Source organism: Eubalaena glacialis, chromosome 4 (genome assembly GCF_028564815.1).
Source record: "Eubalaena glacialis isolate mEubGla1 chromosome 4, mEubGla1.1.hap2.+ XY, whole genome shotgun sequence".
Classification (NCBI taxonomy): domain Eukaryota; kingdom Metazoa; phylum Chordata; class Mammalia; order Artiodactyla; family Balaenidae; genus Eubalaena; species Eubalaena glacialis.
Window position 1 is genome coordinate 118,701,461 of NC_083719.1, and position 16,413 is coordinate 118,717,873.

The window sequence follows — 16,413 nt, forward strand, 5'->3', positions numbered from 1 at the left end:
TTCTCCCTAGATCGTGTTTATTTAACCCATATAACAGAAGAAATTCCTACAGTAGCATCAACTCGGTTTGATAAAAGGGAATAAGCGATTAAAAAAATCAAAACTAAAAGCCCAGCAAACATCACCTTCTCCAAGATTTTGAAACTGTGAGCGAACGCACGGTGGTGCTGTTGACTAAGAAGGAGGATTAAACCGCAGGCACTGTGCATACTCTGTAACACACCGATTCACTGCAGTAAACTAGGGGTTGTGAGCCGGGGCAGATTTTTAAGCAAGCAAATCTGAGACTCTGGTAAGGATTTTTCGCTAGGTTTTCTTCAAAGGTTAGGAGGCAAAAGACTGCGTTTCCCAGTGCTGTTGGAGGCTAGCTTGACAATATTTCTCGGAAGAACATGGCAGAAAATGCAATGGAGGCCGGAGGAGAGCGCTTTCTTAGACAAAGGCAAGTCCTGTTTCTCTTTGTTTTTCTGGGTGGGTCTCTGGCTGGGTCCCAGTCGAGACGCTACTCTGTGGCTGAGGAAAAAGAGAGGGGGTTTTTAATCTCCAATCTAGCAAAGGATCTGGGGCTGAGTGTAGGGAAACTGGCCGCGAGGGGGGCCCAAGTTGTGTCTAAAGGGAACAGACAGCATTTTCAGCTCAACCATCAGACCGGTGATTTGCTCCTGCATGAGAAATTGGACCGGGAGGAGCTATGCGGCTCCGCAGAGCCATGCATACTGCATTTTCAGATATTACTGCAAAACCCCTTGCAGTTTATTACAAATGAGCTCCAGGTCATAGACGTAAATGACCATTCTCCGGCATTCTCTGAAAATGAAATGCAGCTGAAAATCCTGGAAAACACTCCACCAGGAACAATAATTCCTTTGGGAAATGCTGAAGACTTGGATGTGGGAAGAAACAGTCTCCAAAACTACACGATCACTCCTAATTCCCATTTCCACGTTCTCACACGCAGTCGTAGGGATGGAAGGAAGTACCCAGAACTAGTACTAGACAAAGCGCTGGATCGTGAGGAGCAGCCAGAGCTTAGGTTAATGCTCACTGCGCTGGATGGCGGGACTCCACGGAGGTCTGGGACCGTCCAGGTTCACATCCTGGTCTTAGACATAAACGACAACACCCCAGAATTTACACAGTCCCTCTATGAGGTTCAAGTTCTAGAGAACAGCCCCGTTAACTCTCTTATTGTCACTGTTTCAGCTTCTGACTTAGATACAGGAAATTTGGGGACAATATCATATGCATTTTTTCATGTTTCTGAAGAAATTAGAAAAACTTTTCAACTAAATCCAGTTACTGGTGATATCCGACTAATCAAATATTTGAATTTTGAGGCGATCCAAACTTACGAAGTGGACATAGAAGCCAAGGATGGTGGAGGCCTTTCAGGAAAATCAACAGTGATAGTTCAGGTGGTTGATGTGAACGACAACCCACCAGAACTGACCTTGTCCTCAATTACCAGCCCTATCCCAGAGAACTCGCCAGAGACTGTGGTGGCTGTTTTCAGTGTTTCCGACCTAGACTCTGGAGACAATGGGAAAATGGTGTGTTCCATCGAGAACGATCTCCCCTTCATCCTGAAACCATCTGTAGAGAATTTTTATACCCTAGTGTCAGAAGGAGAGCTGGACAGAGAGATCAGAGCCGAGTACAACATCACCATCACCGTCACAGATATGGGGACCCCGAGACTGAAAACCCAGCACAACATAACCGTGCTGGTGTCCGACGTCAACGACAACGCCCCCGCCTTCACCCAGACCTCCTACACCCTGTCCGTCCGCGAGAACAACAGCCCCGCCCTGCACATCGGCAGCGTCCGCGCCACAGACAGAGACGCGGGCGCCAACGCCCAGGTCACCTACTCGCTGCTGCCGCCCCTCGACGCGCACGTGCCCCTGGCCTCCCTGGTGTCCATCAACCCGGACAACGGCCACCTGTTCGCCCTGAGGTCCCTGGACTACGAGGCCCTGCGGGCGTTCGAGTTCCGCGTGGGCGCCGCCGACCGCGGCTCGCCCGCGCTCAGCAGCCAGGCGCTGGTGCGCGTGCTCGTGGCGGACGACAACGACAACGCGCCCTTCGTGCTGTACCCGCTGCAGAACGCCTCGGCGCCCTGCACCGAGCTGGTGCCCAAGGCGGCCGAGGCGGGCTACCTGGTGACCAAGGTGGTGGCGGTGGACGGCGACTCGGGCCAGAACGCCTGGCTCTCGTACCAGCTGCTCAAGGCCACGGAGCCCGGGCTGTTCGGCGTGTGGGCTCACAACGGCGAGGTGCGCACGGCCCGGCTGCTGAGCGAGCGCGACGCGGCCAAGCACAGGCTGGTGGTGCTGGTCAAGGACAACGGCGAGCCGCCGCTGTCGGCCAGCGTCACGCTGCACGTGCTGCTGGTGGACGGCTTCTCGCAGCCCTACCTGCCGGCCCCGGAAGCGGAAGCGGCGGACGCGGCGCCGGCCGCCCCTCTCACCGTCTACCTGGTGGTCGCCTTGGCGTCGGTGTCGTCGCTCTTCCTCTTCTCGGTGCTGGTGTTCGTCGCGGTGCGGCTGTGCAGGAGAGGCGGGGCGGCCTCGGTGGGTCGCTGCTCGGTGCCCGAGGGCCCCTTTCCGGGCCACCTGGTGGACGTCAGCGGCACGGAGACCCTGTCCCAGAGCTACCAGTACGAGGTGTGTCTGACGGGAGGCTCCGGGTTAAATGAGTTTAAATTCCTGAAGCCGATTCTCCCTAGTGGTCTGATTCAAGACACTGGGCAGGACTAGCGCAAAAAGGCAATTGCAAGAATAGCGTAGGTTTCATTAACAGAAGAATCAAAAAGTTGTCTGGCTACGAATGCTTTCTTTTAAGTCATTTTAAGTCAAGGCTCTTGAGTTGATATAGTATTTTGTTTATATATTGATTTTACTTTCTATCTAGTTAACCCTGCATGTTCTTTTTTCATCTGCTTCCTACCTTTTCAATCCAGTATTAATGCCTCTTTCTTTTTCTAATAGGTGAGTAAAAATAAATGCATTATCTTTTAATGATGATTTCAAATAGGTTTATTTAAGGTAGTCATTTCAAATTCTATATCCAAAGCAATGTAGAGAGAGTTCTGAACCACCAATATTATAATTTACCCTATTGAATATAGTCAGGTAATATTCTTTATAATACTCCTAAAGCAGCTTTGTCTGTGGTTAATGAAGTGGATAAATAAAAATGTTTTAATATGTACCATTTTAAGGTGTATCATCCTTTAGAGGCTTAGTACTCAAATAAAACTTACACATATAATTCATTTTCTGTTTTGACATTTGCAATTAATATTTCAACATTGTATATGCTTATATTGGCTAAAAATGGACAAAAATGTAGGTTAATAGGTCAGATTACTCTTAGATTTGCCTAAAGTGTATTTATGATGGATGACTGAGAAAAAAAAATTAAACATAGGCATTTTGAACAACTGATCGTGCTTTTCCATTTGGCATGAAAAGATTATTTAATAAGCATCTGGTGGAATGACAATTTGTTTTTTAACTTCTGAGATGTATTATCAACCTGAGGGCCATTTTTTAAAAATTTCAAGAAAGTACATGTATATATGTTCTCTAAATGCTTTATAGCAAAAGTGGTGTCCCATCCGATCCTACTTTTAAAAAATTAATATCTACTTGGCATTTATATGGTGATATATGAAGGAAATATTTTCTTTGTTTCCTCTCTTAGTTCCCTCCTTCAGATTTCAACCTGACATGATTTAGGATTATGTATGGTCCTCCTGGGATAAACACTGCCCAACCACATCAGCATTCTACCTCCTATAGAGTAATTAAAAGAAGATTAGAAGAATGGGAAGTTCTAAAGGGGAGAGAGCAATATCACTGTGAAAGTCTAAATTAGCTACAGCTAAGAATAAACTCTTGAAGCAACCAAACATCAATTTTTATGTCTATTTTGAATGAAACAGAAAAAAACCTTATTTTAAAGTACAAAATATTTAGTCCCCAATTAAAGAATCTGATTAGGGAAAAATAAAATTTCTCCTCATAGGTATTTTCTCATCCAGAGGCATAGAACTTAACAGGAATTGAATACTCATGACTAGAAGAAAGAGAACTGAAGTTTCTCAAAGATTTTGAAAATTCTCAAAAGAGAAAAAGAATGTTGTTAACTAGATGTTAACTAGACTTATGTCATCATTTGCAATATGCACAAATATCAAATCATTGTGTCACACCTGAAACTAATATAGTGTTACATGTCAATTACAGCTCAAAAATTTAAAACCCCTAATGACTGTAAAAAAAACCAAAAAACAAAAAAATTTAATACTGACATGTCTTCAACCACACATAAAGTTATAATCATATTAAAATGGTGTTATTTTATGTATGAGAGTCAAATACATGAATCCTTGTTAATCAGGGGAAAGACAGTATTTCCTTTCACTCATTAAGTACTTTATAGAGATACTGAATCTGGCTCTTTGGTCAGATTTTTTTTTTCTTCTTTTCATACTTAGCTGAATTTTCATGAAGATCAGAGAAAAGGCAAAGAATTCTGATCAAGACTTCTCTGTATTTGGCTGGCTTAGTTCCAGGTCGTGTCAGAACCAGGGAAGTTTTCAACTACGGAAAATATGGAGGCCAGTTCTTTTTTGGCCAATATGGTATATGATTTTGGACTCAAATTGGAGGCACTATATAACCGGGGAGTTATTTAGACCCAGACATAAGAAGAACAGATACTTAATAATATCTTAGTTGATAGATGCACTGAATTCACGTATTGTTGAGAAGTGATCAGAGTTTAGTAAAGCCAGAAAAGATCATATGGACTAAATTTGAAGATAGGAAAAAATTATACCTTACTCTTGGTTCAAAGTTGCTTTTATTTCTTGGCTATTGGAAACCTTTTACCCTTTTATTTGAAGACAACTTTCAGAAACTTCTTTATCTGGATATTTTATTAAGTACATGACAGGGCACTATATGTATAGTACTAACTATCTTTGCCACTTTTTGGAATTCCCCCAACTGAAAGTCTAGCACTAGGTAAAAGTGATGAGTTTCTACATTCATAATAATTTCCCAGTAGTTTTTCTTTTAAAGGATGGACAAACTCATTACTGTGAATTATTTCCAGATTGATCTCTTACTAATATTCTAATCTAGTTTTTAACACTGAAAGGCAAGGAGATGAAAATGAACTTTAAACTTTTATGTAGAGTTGTTAAAAGACTAAACTATATTCAAATATCACTCATTAAAACTAGTGAACTAACTTACCACAGTTTTAATAAATCTTCCTTAATCCTTAAATATGGCTTCCTTGCAAATGGGGACTTTAAAAAATGACAGTTTTTAAAAATATATCCCACTACTCTATTTTGCTTCTTAGAGTAGACTGTTATATGTTTTAAAGCTGGCAACCTATTAGGCATAATTCAGTTATTTCTATGTCTAATCCTCATGTTCTTAGCCAATAGCCTGGTTGATCATAGATTTTAAAATGTAAACTAGGAACTTCCCTGGTGGTGCAGCGGTTAAGAATCTGCCTGCCAATGCAGGGGACATGGGTTCGAGCCCTGGTCTGAGAAGATCCCACATGCTGCGGAGCAGCTAAGCTCGTGAGCCACAACTAATGAGCCTGCGCTCTAGAGCCCACGAGCCACAACTACTGAAGCCCACGCGCCTAGAGCCCATGCTCTGCAACGAGAAGCCACTGCAATGAGAAACCCGCACACCGCAACGAAGAGTAGACCCCGCTCGCCGCAACTAGAGAAAGCCTGCGCACAGCAACGAAGACCCAATGCAGCAAAAAATAAATAAATAAATTTATATAAAAAAATAAAATGTAAACTAATTTTCCTTCTCCCTCTTTTGGTATTGAAGACTGTTGATGAACAGTATATCAGTCTAGTTCTCGTTCTTTTATCTGTAAACTTCCTTAAGATTTTTTCTTTATTCTTGATGTTCTGATATTTGCTAGGTGCAAACCTGAGATTCACCCAATATACTGAATTTTTTTAAATTAACTATAGTTTTTTGTGGGCTTTTTTCCCCCCAAATTTCCATTTGGCAGGTTTTCACAACAATTTGTTCTTTTTTTTTTTTTTTAAACAATTGCCAGTTCCTTCTTTTTTGTTGGAGGAAATTAAATATCTTTTACTTTTAAGTTCTTTCCATATTGTTCCAATCTCTGTTTCTTCTGTATACATCTTTTATTTGTTGAGTCTGTTTTCACACTGTTAGTCTTGTTAGTTGGTGATATTTTATTGAGAACTCATGTTCTATTGGAGGTTTCCCTCATACCAGTACTGGTTTTGGTAGTCTTGCAAAGGGAGGAAGGAGTCTCAAAGTGGTTACAGCCTCAGGCTCTGCAAATCCAAGCCTTAATTAAGGAGCTTAGCTCAACTTTGCCACACACAGGTAGAAGTTCTGGACCAACACCTAATGATGTGTTTGAGCTGGGCCCCAGTCTCCCTTGGGTGGCACTGCTCTGCATTTGCTCTATGAAGCAAAATCTTAGGGACTGTCACCCTCTGCTTCTTGGCTGTCATGATGTCTGATAAGGCTATAGACATGAGAGCTAATGAAGACATCATTTACTTTTCAATCTTTAGAGTAAACAAGCTGATTTAATCTTAGAATAAAGCTGATTTTGAGGAAAGTGAGTTGTAACTGAAGTAATTGATACATCAGAATTACCTACAGGGAAAAAACATGGTCTTGATTAATATGCATGACAGTGCTGCATATGGTGGTCCTGGATGACGCACCCAACTTGCTGGATGACAAAGAAAACCCACTGCTAAGCAATCCTATATTGTGTACTGAGTTGGTACCAGGTAGAACAAGGTGGTATCCTGGATGGTGATGAGCTAGAACTCATGACTATTTTATCAATGACTCAAAGCCTCAAAGTACTTAAAAGTTTAGCACATGGACCCACAACCTGGAAGTATAGAGCACTGAAGCATATCTAGGCTCCTAAGAGATAGACACAGCCAGGCACAAGCTTGTGCTGTTATTAAAGACAACTAGAAGCCACCTTCTATTTGGCATAATCATGCTATACCTGGTCTAGGACCTATCCCAGCCCTACCTTCCGTTCCTTGAACCACCCACAGAAGTTTACTCAAGCCAACATATGCTGTATCCTCTTGATCACTAATTTGATTTAGCCATCTTCCTCTTTCAGTTCTCTCTGCTCCTATTTAATGATGCTCAAATGTGGAGGATGAACAGGGAGCCTTCAGTGGACTGCTGCTCATAAGGCCACCTTCTGAGCATTCTGGGGATGTCAACATCACTGGGACTTAGTTCCAGAACTACTAATATGAGAGGTTTCTGACTGGAATATCAGAGACAAATGGGTTCAGATTTTTGAATTCAATAGTGTCCAACTAATATGGGCTGTCCATGAGGAAAGACTTTGATGAGAAACTCAACTTATAGAAAAATTAGAAGTTTATCAAAAATTAAAATTGTCTTCTCTAAGTATTGTCTTTTGAGGTTTTTTTCCCCTTATATTTATCTCTGGGGAAATGGATTTCTTCATCCTGAATGTTTCATCCTATTCAACAAGACTTAATCAGTAGTTAGAAAACTTTCCACAAGGAAAAGCCCAGGACTAGATGGCTTCACTGGTGAAGTGTACTGAACATTTAAAGAATTAACACCAGGGACTTCTTTGGTGGTCCAGTGGCTAAGACTCCACGCTCCCAATACAGGGGGCCCAGGTTTGATCCCTGGTCAGGGAACTAGATCCCGCATGCCGCAACTAAAGATCCCACGTGCCGCAACTAAAGATCCCGCATGCCGCAACTAAAGATCCTGCATGCCGCAACTAAAGATACTGCATGCTGCAATGAAGATCCTGCATGTGGCAACGAAGATCCCGAGTGCCACAACTAAGACCAGGTGCAGCCAAATAAATAAATAAATAATTTTAAAAAAAAGAATTAACACCAGTATTTCACAAACTTGTTTAAAAAAAAAAGGAGCAGGGACCACTTCCCAATTCATTTTATGAGGCCAGTATTACCCTGCTGCCAGAACCAAAGATAACACAAGGAAAGGAAATTAAATACCAATATCTTTTGTGAATATAGGTACAAAAAATCCTCAACAAAATATTAGCAAACTGACTCCAGCAACATGTGAAAAGGATTATACAACATGACCAAGTGGGATTTGTCCCAGAAATACAAGGTTGACTTAACATATGAAAATCAATCAATGCAATATACCATATTAACAGAAAAGGAAAACCATACAACCATTTCAATAAATGCAGGAAAAGCATTGTACAAAATACAACACCTTTTCATAATAAAAACACTCATGAAACTAAGAATAATAGGGAATATCCTCAACTTGATAAATGGCAACTATAAAAACCCACAGCTAACTTCACACTTAATGGTGAAAGACTGAAAGCTTTCTCCCTAAGATCAGAAACAAAACAAGGATGTTCTCTCTCACTGTTCCTATTTAACATTGTACTGGAAGTTCTAGCCAGAGCAATTAGACAAGAAAAGAAATAAAATAATTCAGATTGGAAACGAAGTAAAACTATCTCTGCAGGTGACATGACTGTGCATATAGAAAATCCTAAGGAATCCACAAAAAAACTACTAAACTTAATAAATGAATTCAGCAAAGGATACAAGACCAATATACAAAAATCAATACTATTTCTATACACTAGCATTGGACAATGCAAAAATGAAATGAAGAAAACATTCCATTTACAATAGCATCAAAAATAATAAAATACTTAGGAATAAATTTAATAAGTGCAAGATTTGTATGCCAAACACTATAAAACATCAGTGAAAGAAATGAAAGAAAACCTAAGTAAATGGAAATTGTTCATGTGTTGGAAGATTTAACATTGGTTTACAGATTCAACTGAATCCCTATCAAAATCCCAGCAGGCTTGCTTTTTTTTTTTTTTTTTTTGCATAAATTAGCAAATTGAAGGTAAAATTCACTTGGAAATGCAAGTAGCCAAAACAATCTTGAAAAATAACAACAATAAATGTTTGAATATTTTGATACATTAAACATACAAATACTATTTTTAACTTAGTATGTACTACAAGGAATTATTAGAAATTATATTGGATTTCATCACAAATTTCTAAGGCCAAACACTCTAATTATTCAAATATCTCCTTTCTAAATTTGCATTTCAATTAGTGTGATTTTTTAAAACATCTTATAGCTTCAGTTTAGCTATAAGATATTAAAAGTCTAAAAGATATTAAATTTTAGTTTGCTTTTACCAGTGACAAGTATTGTTTGCTTTACGGTTATTTCATTTGAATGGCCAGCTGATGAATCTAATTTATCTATTTAGTAGAAAATTCCGAAAGATAATTCCTTTTATAAGAGTTTCTAGTAAAATCTACAAACCATTTATAATTACCAATTATCAATGCTGCTTAATATTTTGAAATAATACTATCTGAAGTGTGATTTCAGTAACTAAAAATACTAGTTAAAATCTAATACATATTTCACCAATTTATCTCTCCTTTCAACAATTATCACTTAATATCCCTCTGTACTTTCCCCCTCCAAGTTAAGAACAAAACAGCCCTCAAGTCATCATGAAGTTTAAAAAAACATTCTCTCATTTTTTTTTTAAAACAAGTGAGACTACTCAAAACTTCAAGGTATGTGTTTAGCATTTGAACTTTAGGACTTCTTGTATTCAAATTCCTTTAAAATGATTTTTATCTTTCCCTCAATGATATTTAAAGTTCTTGCCTATATTTTACCAGGGAGGAATTAAAACTGATATTTAATTACCAGAGTATCCCTCTAACTATTCTCTCTCTCTTTGTGTATTCAAAATGGAAGAAATGTTTTAAATATTGTGCTTCAGGTCTGGCAACCAATTGTGTAAGTTGTTGTATGAATCCTTCAGAATGGATAATGCAGTTTTCCTGACTGGAATGGAATGGTTTCGCAGGTCGTCATTCTCTTTATCATTAATGCCTCTTCCATGCAGATATAATAGTTTTTTTCTGATAAGTTTGGCAATTTGGCAAAATAATCCATGATGCAATGTTAAACTATCATTTTAGGCCACCTTTCTTGATTTTAACTTTACACCCTGATAACATTTCAAAAGATCTATACATAGGTATTTATTTATATATACATATATATGGGTGTGTATATATATATATATATATGGATATATATTTAAGGCTACAGGGAATTCATTATTCATGTCACTCGTAGTTTTTTTTTTTAAACCTAATTAATGATCTCAACAAAACACTCTTAGTTTTCCTTTCAATTTCTAAATTTTCTAAGCACCTCTTTTTGCTGGTACATATCTCTAAAGGGAGACGAACTATTTAAAAGATTCTTATATTAATTGAAAATTTGAATACAAATATATTTCACCTATGATATCTGTGTACCCAAGGCAAGGCTGAAGTTTGGATCTAAATTATCTAAAAAGTTGTTCACCTCTCTAATTCCACTTAGTTAGATCAAAGAATGGATTCTGGAGCCATTCTGTAACAGTTTGAATCCTACCTTTGCCATTTCACATGGTGCGCGACTATGGGCAGATTATTTAAACTTTCTATTCCTCAATGTCTTTGTCTATAAAATGTGCCCAATAAGAGTGCCCACCTCATAGGGTTGTTTGAGGGATAAAATGAGTTAGTGTATGTAAAATGCTTAGAATACTATCTGGCATATAGTGACACATATATGTTAACATTACCTAGATTTCATTTGCTTTGAATTGACAAAAGGGATCGAAAAGAGCTAATTTGCACTTTGTTATAAAGCAGAAACTAACACACCATTGTAAAGCAATTATACTCCAATAAAGATGTTTAAAAAAAAAAAAGAGTTAATTTGCAACACTATTTCTATGTCAGCATATAGGAGTAAGTAAACAAAATCTAGTTTGAATTTTGTCCTGAACTCTTTAACTTGAATCTAACTAGAGCTCAGTTAATATAGTATGAAACAATTTTTTGTTTCATTCAGGAAATTTGCTTTCCATTTATATCTAAAATAATATTCTTTCTTTTTTTCTTTTCAGTATGTTTATTATTATTTTTTCATTTCACTTAATGTTGATATATATTTCTCCGATTTGCCTTAAACATGAAAGAAAATTCTACAGCATATTAATATTACTATTATTGCTATTACTAGATCTCTCACAACAGGAATTAACAGAGCTAGAATAAAAGTAAATTTATTTGAACAGTGCTTAGCGTGTATTATACTCTCATCTCTCAGAATTCTTTATTCAGTGTCAGACATGTTCATGGCTGAATGCATGATCTCACAGTAATCTTCTAATATAGGTAGAAATATGATCATTAGAGTGGGTTAATTAATTTATCCAAATGATATTTACTGAATGACTACTATAGTACAGGCTTCTTTCAAAAATAATTTTTCCTGGGACTTCCCTGGCGGACCAGCGGTTAAGCCTGCACGCTTCTACTGCAAGGGACACGGGTTCGATCTCTGGTTGGGGAATTAAGATCCCGCATGTGCGCGGCATGGCCAAAAAAAAGTAAATAATAATAATAATCTTTCCTAATACTTTCTATCGTTATCAGAATCTAAGATTACTGACATGATTTTAAAATAATTCAATAAATGTGAATCATAATTTATGAAGTTAATTAAGTAATTAAATTACAAGATATTTAAGGAGGAGAAATCCCATATGTACCAAGATAAGTGGTACTCCATTCAATATACTAATTGTAACCAGTAAACTGATTAACTGTGTCTCAGTTAACTTACTGTATCAGGGAAATCACAATAGCTGCATGCTGCACTGAAATCCATTTTATAAACAAGTCTCTCCTCTTCACCATATATAAGTAGACAAAGCTTGAGGTACCCTTTGCTCACACATTAAAATGTTTTAAATCACTGCTTCTTGTCTTCCTGCAAATTGGCTAGTCAAGGAATGTGATATCTGGGCTACAAAGGATCAATGTGGTAAGAAGCAAACTCATTATTAAATACAGATATCTAGCTAAATCAGCTTAAACTTAAAGCCTTTATCTTAATAAAATTCTATGATTTTCACTCAATTTTGTCTTGATATTATCCTGATAATAGTCAAGTAGAATAATCAAGTCCTATCACCCTCTGAGCTTCTGTTTCTTTATCTGTAAAAATCCTTTCATTTCCTCTCTGGATCTAAGAATCTGATTCTAATACTATTTGACCTCCTTAATATTTTAATGTGGGTTCACACTGTAAAAGGACTTATAACAAAGCAAGATGCCTCTTTATTCAACTGTATTACTATTTGCACACCAGTGTAAGAAAATAGAACCTAAGACCAGGTGGTACAGAACACCTTACACAAACTTTTTGCATCATCATAAATTTCTCACATACTTGGAAATAAACAGATAAAACTATTATGAATTGTAATTTTATAAGAGTTTATCTCCCCTGGTTAGATTATGACAAAAGGGAAATGGAGTTCTTTAAGTTCCACTTGTAAGGGTATGGGGAGAGGAAGATATCCCCTTGCTTCGTGCTCACAATTATTCTAGCTCATGCAATGTAATGGAATAACCTATACCTTAAGCCATTTAATGGAATAACAAAACTTGTAAAAGTTCTATACACTTTTTTAAACGGCTTACATTTGGACACTTCCAAAATAGGCTGACTTGAGACTACAGTATTAGTTTCTCAATCAGGACGCAGGGTGGCGCTGCCGGCTAAGACTGTGAATAAAGAGCCCTAAAAAGCTCCCGTATTCCTTTGTTGCCAGACGAAATCAACACCACACAGAAGCAGCTTTGCCAGCAGTGCTGGGTTACCAACGAGTTTGGGTAGCGATATACTAAACGACTTTAAGATTAAAGGCAACTTTGTGAAGATTCTACCAAGCAAGAAGTCAGAATACCTCGGGTCTTTTTGTGGTTGCTGAAGGGATTGGATGTAAGCACTCTGGCTCCAACATGGAGACGCTAGAGAGAATTCAACAGAACAGGCAAGTGATGACCTTTATTTTGATGGTTTTCTTGTCTCAGGCTCACCCTGCGCCTATTCGTTATTCTGTGCTGGAAGAAACAGAGAGCGTCTCCTTTATAGCCCATTTGACCAAGGACCTGGGCCTGGGAATTGGGGAGCTGGACGCCCGGTCGGCCCAGGTGGTGTGTGACGATGACAAGCAGCGCTTGCTGCTAGATCGCCAGACTGGAGATTTGCTTTTGAGGGAGAAACTAGACCGGGAAGATATATGTGGCCCCGTTGAACCCTGTGTGCTGCATTTCCAAGTGTTCCTGGAAACTCCGGTGCAGTTTTTTGAAGGAGAACTATTAATCCAGGACATAAATGACCACTCCCCAGTATTCCCGAATAGGGAAATGCTCCTGAAAATACCGGAAAACAGCCAGCCAGGGACTGTTTTTCCGTTGAAATTAGCTCAGGATTTGGATGTGGGCAGCAATGGTCTTCAAAAATACACTATCAGCCCCAATTCTCATTTTCACGTTGTCACTCGAAATCATAGTGAGGGCAAGAAATATCCAGATTTGGTGCAGGACAAAGCACTGGATCGAGAGGAGCAGCCTGAGTTCAGCTTAACCCTCATGGCGCTGGATGGTGGGTCTCCACCTAGGTCTGGCACCAGCATGTTACGAATCCTGATCATGGATGTCAATGACAATGCTCCTGAGTTTGTGCACACTCCATATGAGGTGCAGGTTCTGGAAAACAGCCCCCTAGACTCCCCAATACTTACTGTTTTAGCTAGGGATGTAGATGCTGGAAACTTTGGGACTGTTTCCTACGGCTTGTTCCAAGCATCAGAGGAAATTAAACAAACTTTCTCAATAAATGAAGTCACAGGAGAAATCCGACTGACAAAGAAATTGGATTTTGAACAAATTAAATCTTACCACGTGGAAATTGAGGCTACAGATGGAGGAGGCCTTTCCGGAAAAGGCACTGTAGTCATAGAGGTGGTAGATGTGAATGACAACGCCCCTGAACTTACCATACCTTCACTCACCTGCTCCATCCCAGAAAATGCTCCTGAGACTGTAGTCTCCATCTTCCGAATTCGAGATAGAGACTCCGGAGACAATGGAAGGATGGTTTGCTCTATTCCAGAAAATCTGCCATTCATTCTAAAACCGACTTTCAAGAATTTCTACACCCTGGTAACAAAGAGCCCGCTGGACAGAGAGATCAGAGCCGAGTACAACATCACCATCACCGTCACAGATATGGGAACCCCCAGGCTGAAAACCGAGCACAACATAACCGTACTGGTGTCCGACGTCAACGACAACGCCCCCGCCTTCACCCAGACCTCCTACACCCTGTCCGTCCGCGAGAACAACAGCCCCGCCCTGCACATCGGCAGCGTCCGCGCCACAGACAGAGACGCGGGCGCCAACGCCCAGGTCACCTACTCGCTGCTGCCGCCCCTCGACGCGCACGTGCCCCTGGCCTCCCTGGTGTCCATCAACCCGGACAACGGCCACCTGTTCGCCCTGAGGTCCCTGGACTACGAGGCCCTGCGGGCGTTCGAGTTCCGCGTGGGCGCCGCCGACCGCGGCTCGCCCGCGCTCAGCAGCCAGGCGCTGGTGCGCGTGCTCGTGGCGGACGACAACGACAACGCGCCCTTCGTGCTGTACCCGCTGCAGAACGCCTCGGCGCCCTGCACCGAGCTGGTGCCCAGGGCGGCCGAGGCGGGCTACCTGGTGACCAAGGTGGTGGCGGTGGACGGCGACTCGGGCCAGAACGCCTGGCTCTCGTACCAGCTGCTCAAGGCCACGGAGCCCGGGCTGTTCGGCGTGTGGGCGCACAACGGCGAGGTGCGCACCGCCCGGCTGCTGAGCGAGCGCGACGCGGCCAAGCACAGGCTGGTGGTGCTGGTCAAGGACAACGGCGAGCCGCCGCTGTCGGCCAGCGTCACGCTGCACGTGCTGCTGGTGGACGGCTTCTCGCAGCCCTACCTGCCGGCCCCGGAAGCGGAAGCGGCGGACGCGGCGCCGGCCGCCCCTCTCACCGTCTACCTGGTGGTCGCCTTGGCGTCGGTGTCGTCGCTCTTCCTCTTCTCGGTGCTGGTGTTCGTCGCGGTGCGGCTGTGCAGGAGGGGCGGGGCGGCCTCGGTGGGTCGCTGCTCGGTGCCCGAGGGCCCCTTTCCGGGCCACCTGGTGGACGTCAGCGGCACGGGGACCCTGTCCCAGAGCTACCAGTATAAGGTGTGTCTGACGGGAGACCATGGAACTGGTGAGTTCAAATTCCTGAAGCCAGTATTTCCCAAACTCTTGGTTCAGAACACAGAGAGAGAAATTAAAAGAAAGCCCCAACTGCAGGAATAGTTTTGTTCGGTTAAGTGTCGTATTTGGTCAAGTGAGCCTCTCAATTTTGTTAAACCTGACTCACATTGCGATACTTTCTCTTGAGATTGTATTGTTGTATAAATATGTATATCTCTATTCAAACTTATGCATGTCTCTGTGCTAAATCTTCCTTTTATTAATAGTCATTGGATTTAGCAGTTTTAGTTACACTTGGTATTATGTATTTCTCCATATTTGACCTTCTCTTGGTGATTAATCTTTCCATAACTATAAATTACTCAAGCAGTGTAAGAAGAAATTTTATTTAAAGGAACTTCTTGGTTAATGTCTTTTCAAGGAAACATTTTAAAGCTTCTGTGTAATCTTACATTTCTATATATTTTTGGTGCTTGTCTTTACCACATAGCTTTATATTTGCAAGGCCAGAATGTTTGAAAGTCTTTGTAGCTACCTAGACCTTTTTGTTCACTATTCTACCAGGCTATGCCCCCCTGAATAGCCACGAACATATAAATTAGCATACTTGTTTCTCCCAAATTGTACCTAAACATGCACTTTATTAAATTATTGATACACTACAGTTGTGACCATATCCCATTGTGAGCAGCGTATATGCTAGAGATTATCTTGTTTGCTACTTACGTAGCACATTGTAATTGCTCCATAAATACTCACTGATATTAAAATAAAAATTATTCTCATTTATAAATAACAATTAAAAAGAAAATCTTATATAACTTGGTTACCACTTCACTAAAATAAAACTAAGTCACTGCTTGGTAAAATACTTAAAATCTTAGAACCTTAAGTAAACCCTAAATCCTTTAAAAGGACTCAAGAGGTACAGGGCATATACTTTCTTGTCCTTCCTTTTTGCCCTATTAATAGGAGTTCAAATGTAGTTTAACGTATGCGTTTTTCTTCGTTTTCCTGCAGCTTCTCTGCATGTTTCAAAAGAGAATTTCTTCTCAGTTTTGGCTCTTATGTTCTAGTCTGATTGCTCATTTTAAGTTACTTTGCAAACATGGGCAGCTTTTATGAACAAAATGATGATTTATTTTTGATCTCCAAGTCACCTTGTT

The 16,413-nt window shown here is 40.5% G+C and overlaps 2 protein-coding genes across 4 annotated transcripts; both read left to right on the top strand.

Moving 5' to 3' along the window:
- The first annotated feature begins 219 nt into the window (after window positions 1–219).
- On the top strand, window positions 220–12,942 carry LOC133090985 (protocadherin beta-3-like). 3 transcript variants are annotated; one of them, XM_061189709.1, is made up of 2 exons: window positions 220–2,666; window positions 12,784–12,942. In XM_061189709.1, exons 1-2 carry the CDS (start codon window positions 393–395, stop codon window positions 12,940–12,942), a joined length of 2,433 nt encoding a protein of 810 aa, XP_061045692.1. In that variant the 5' UTR covers window positions 220–392. The 3 variants fall into 3 exon arrangements, with proteins under 3 accessions (XP_061045692.1, XP_061045694.1, XP_061045693.1); XM_061189711.1 differs by lacking the exon at window positions 12,784–12,942 and adding an exon at window positions 5,552–5,794; XM_061189710.1 differs by lacking the exon at window positions 12,784–12,942 and adding an exon at window positions 5,505–5,562.
- On the top strand, window positions 12,925–15,479 carry LOC133090987 (protocadherin beta-4). The gene is made up of 2 exons (XM_061189714.1): window positions 12,925–12,953; window positions 13,046–15,479. Exon 2 carries the CDS (start codon window positions 13,382–13,384, stop codon window positions 15,347–15,349), a length of 1,968 nt encoding a protein of 655 aa, XP_061045697.1. The 5' UTR covers window positions 12,925–12,953; window positions 13,046–13,381; the 3' UTR covers window positions 15,350–15,479.
- The last annotated feature ends 934 nt before the right edge of the window (window positions 15,480–16,413 follow it).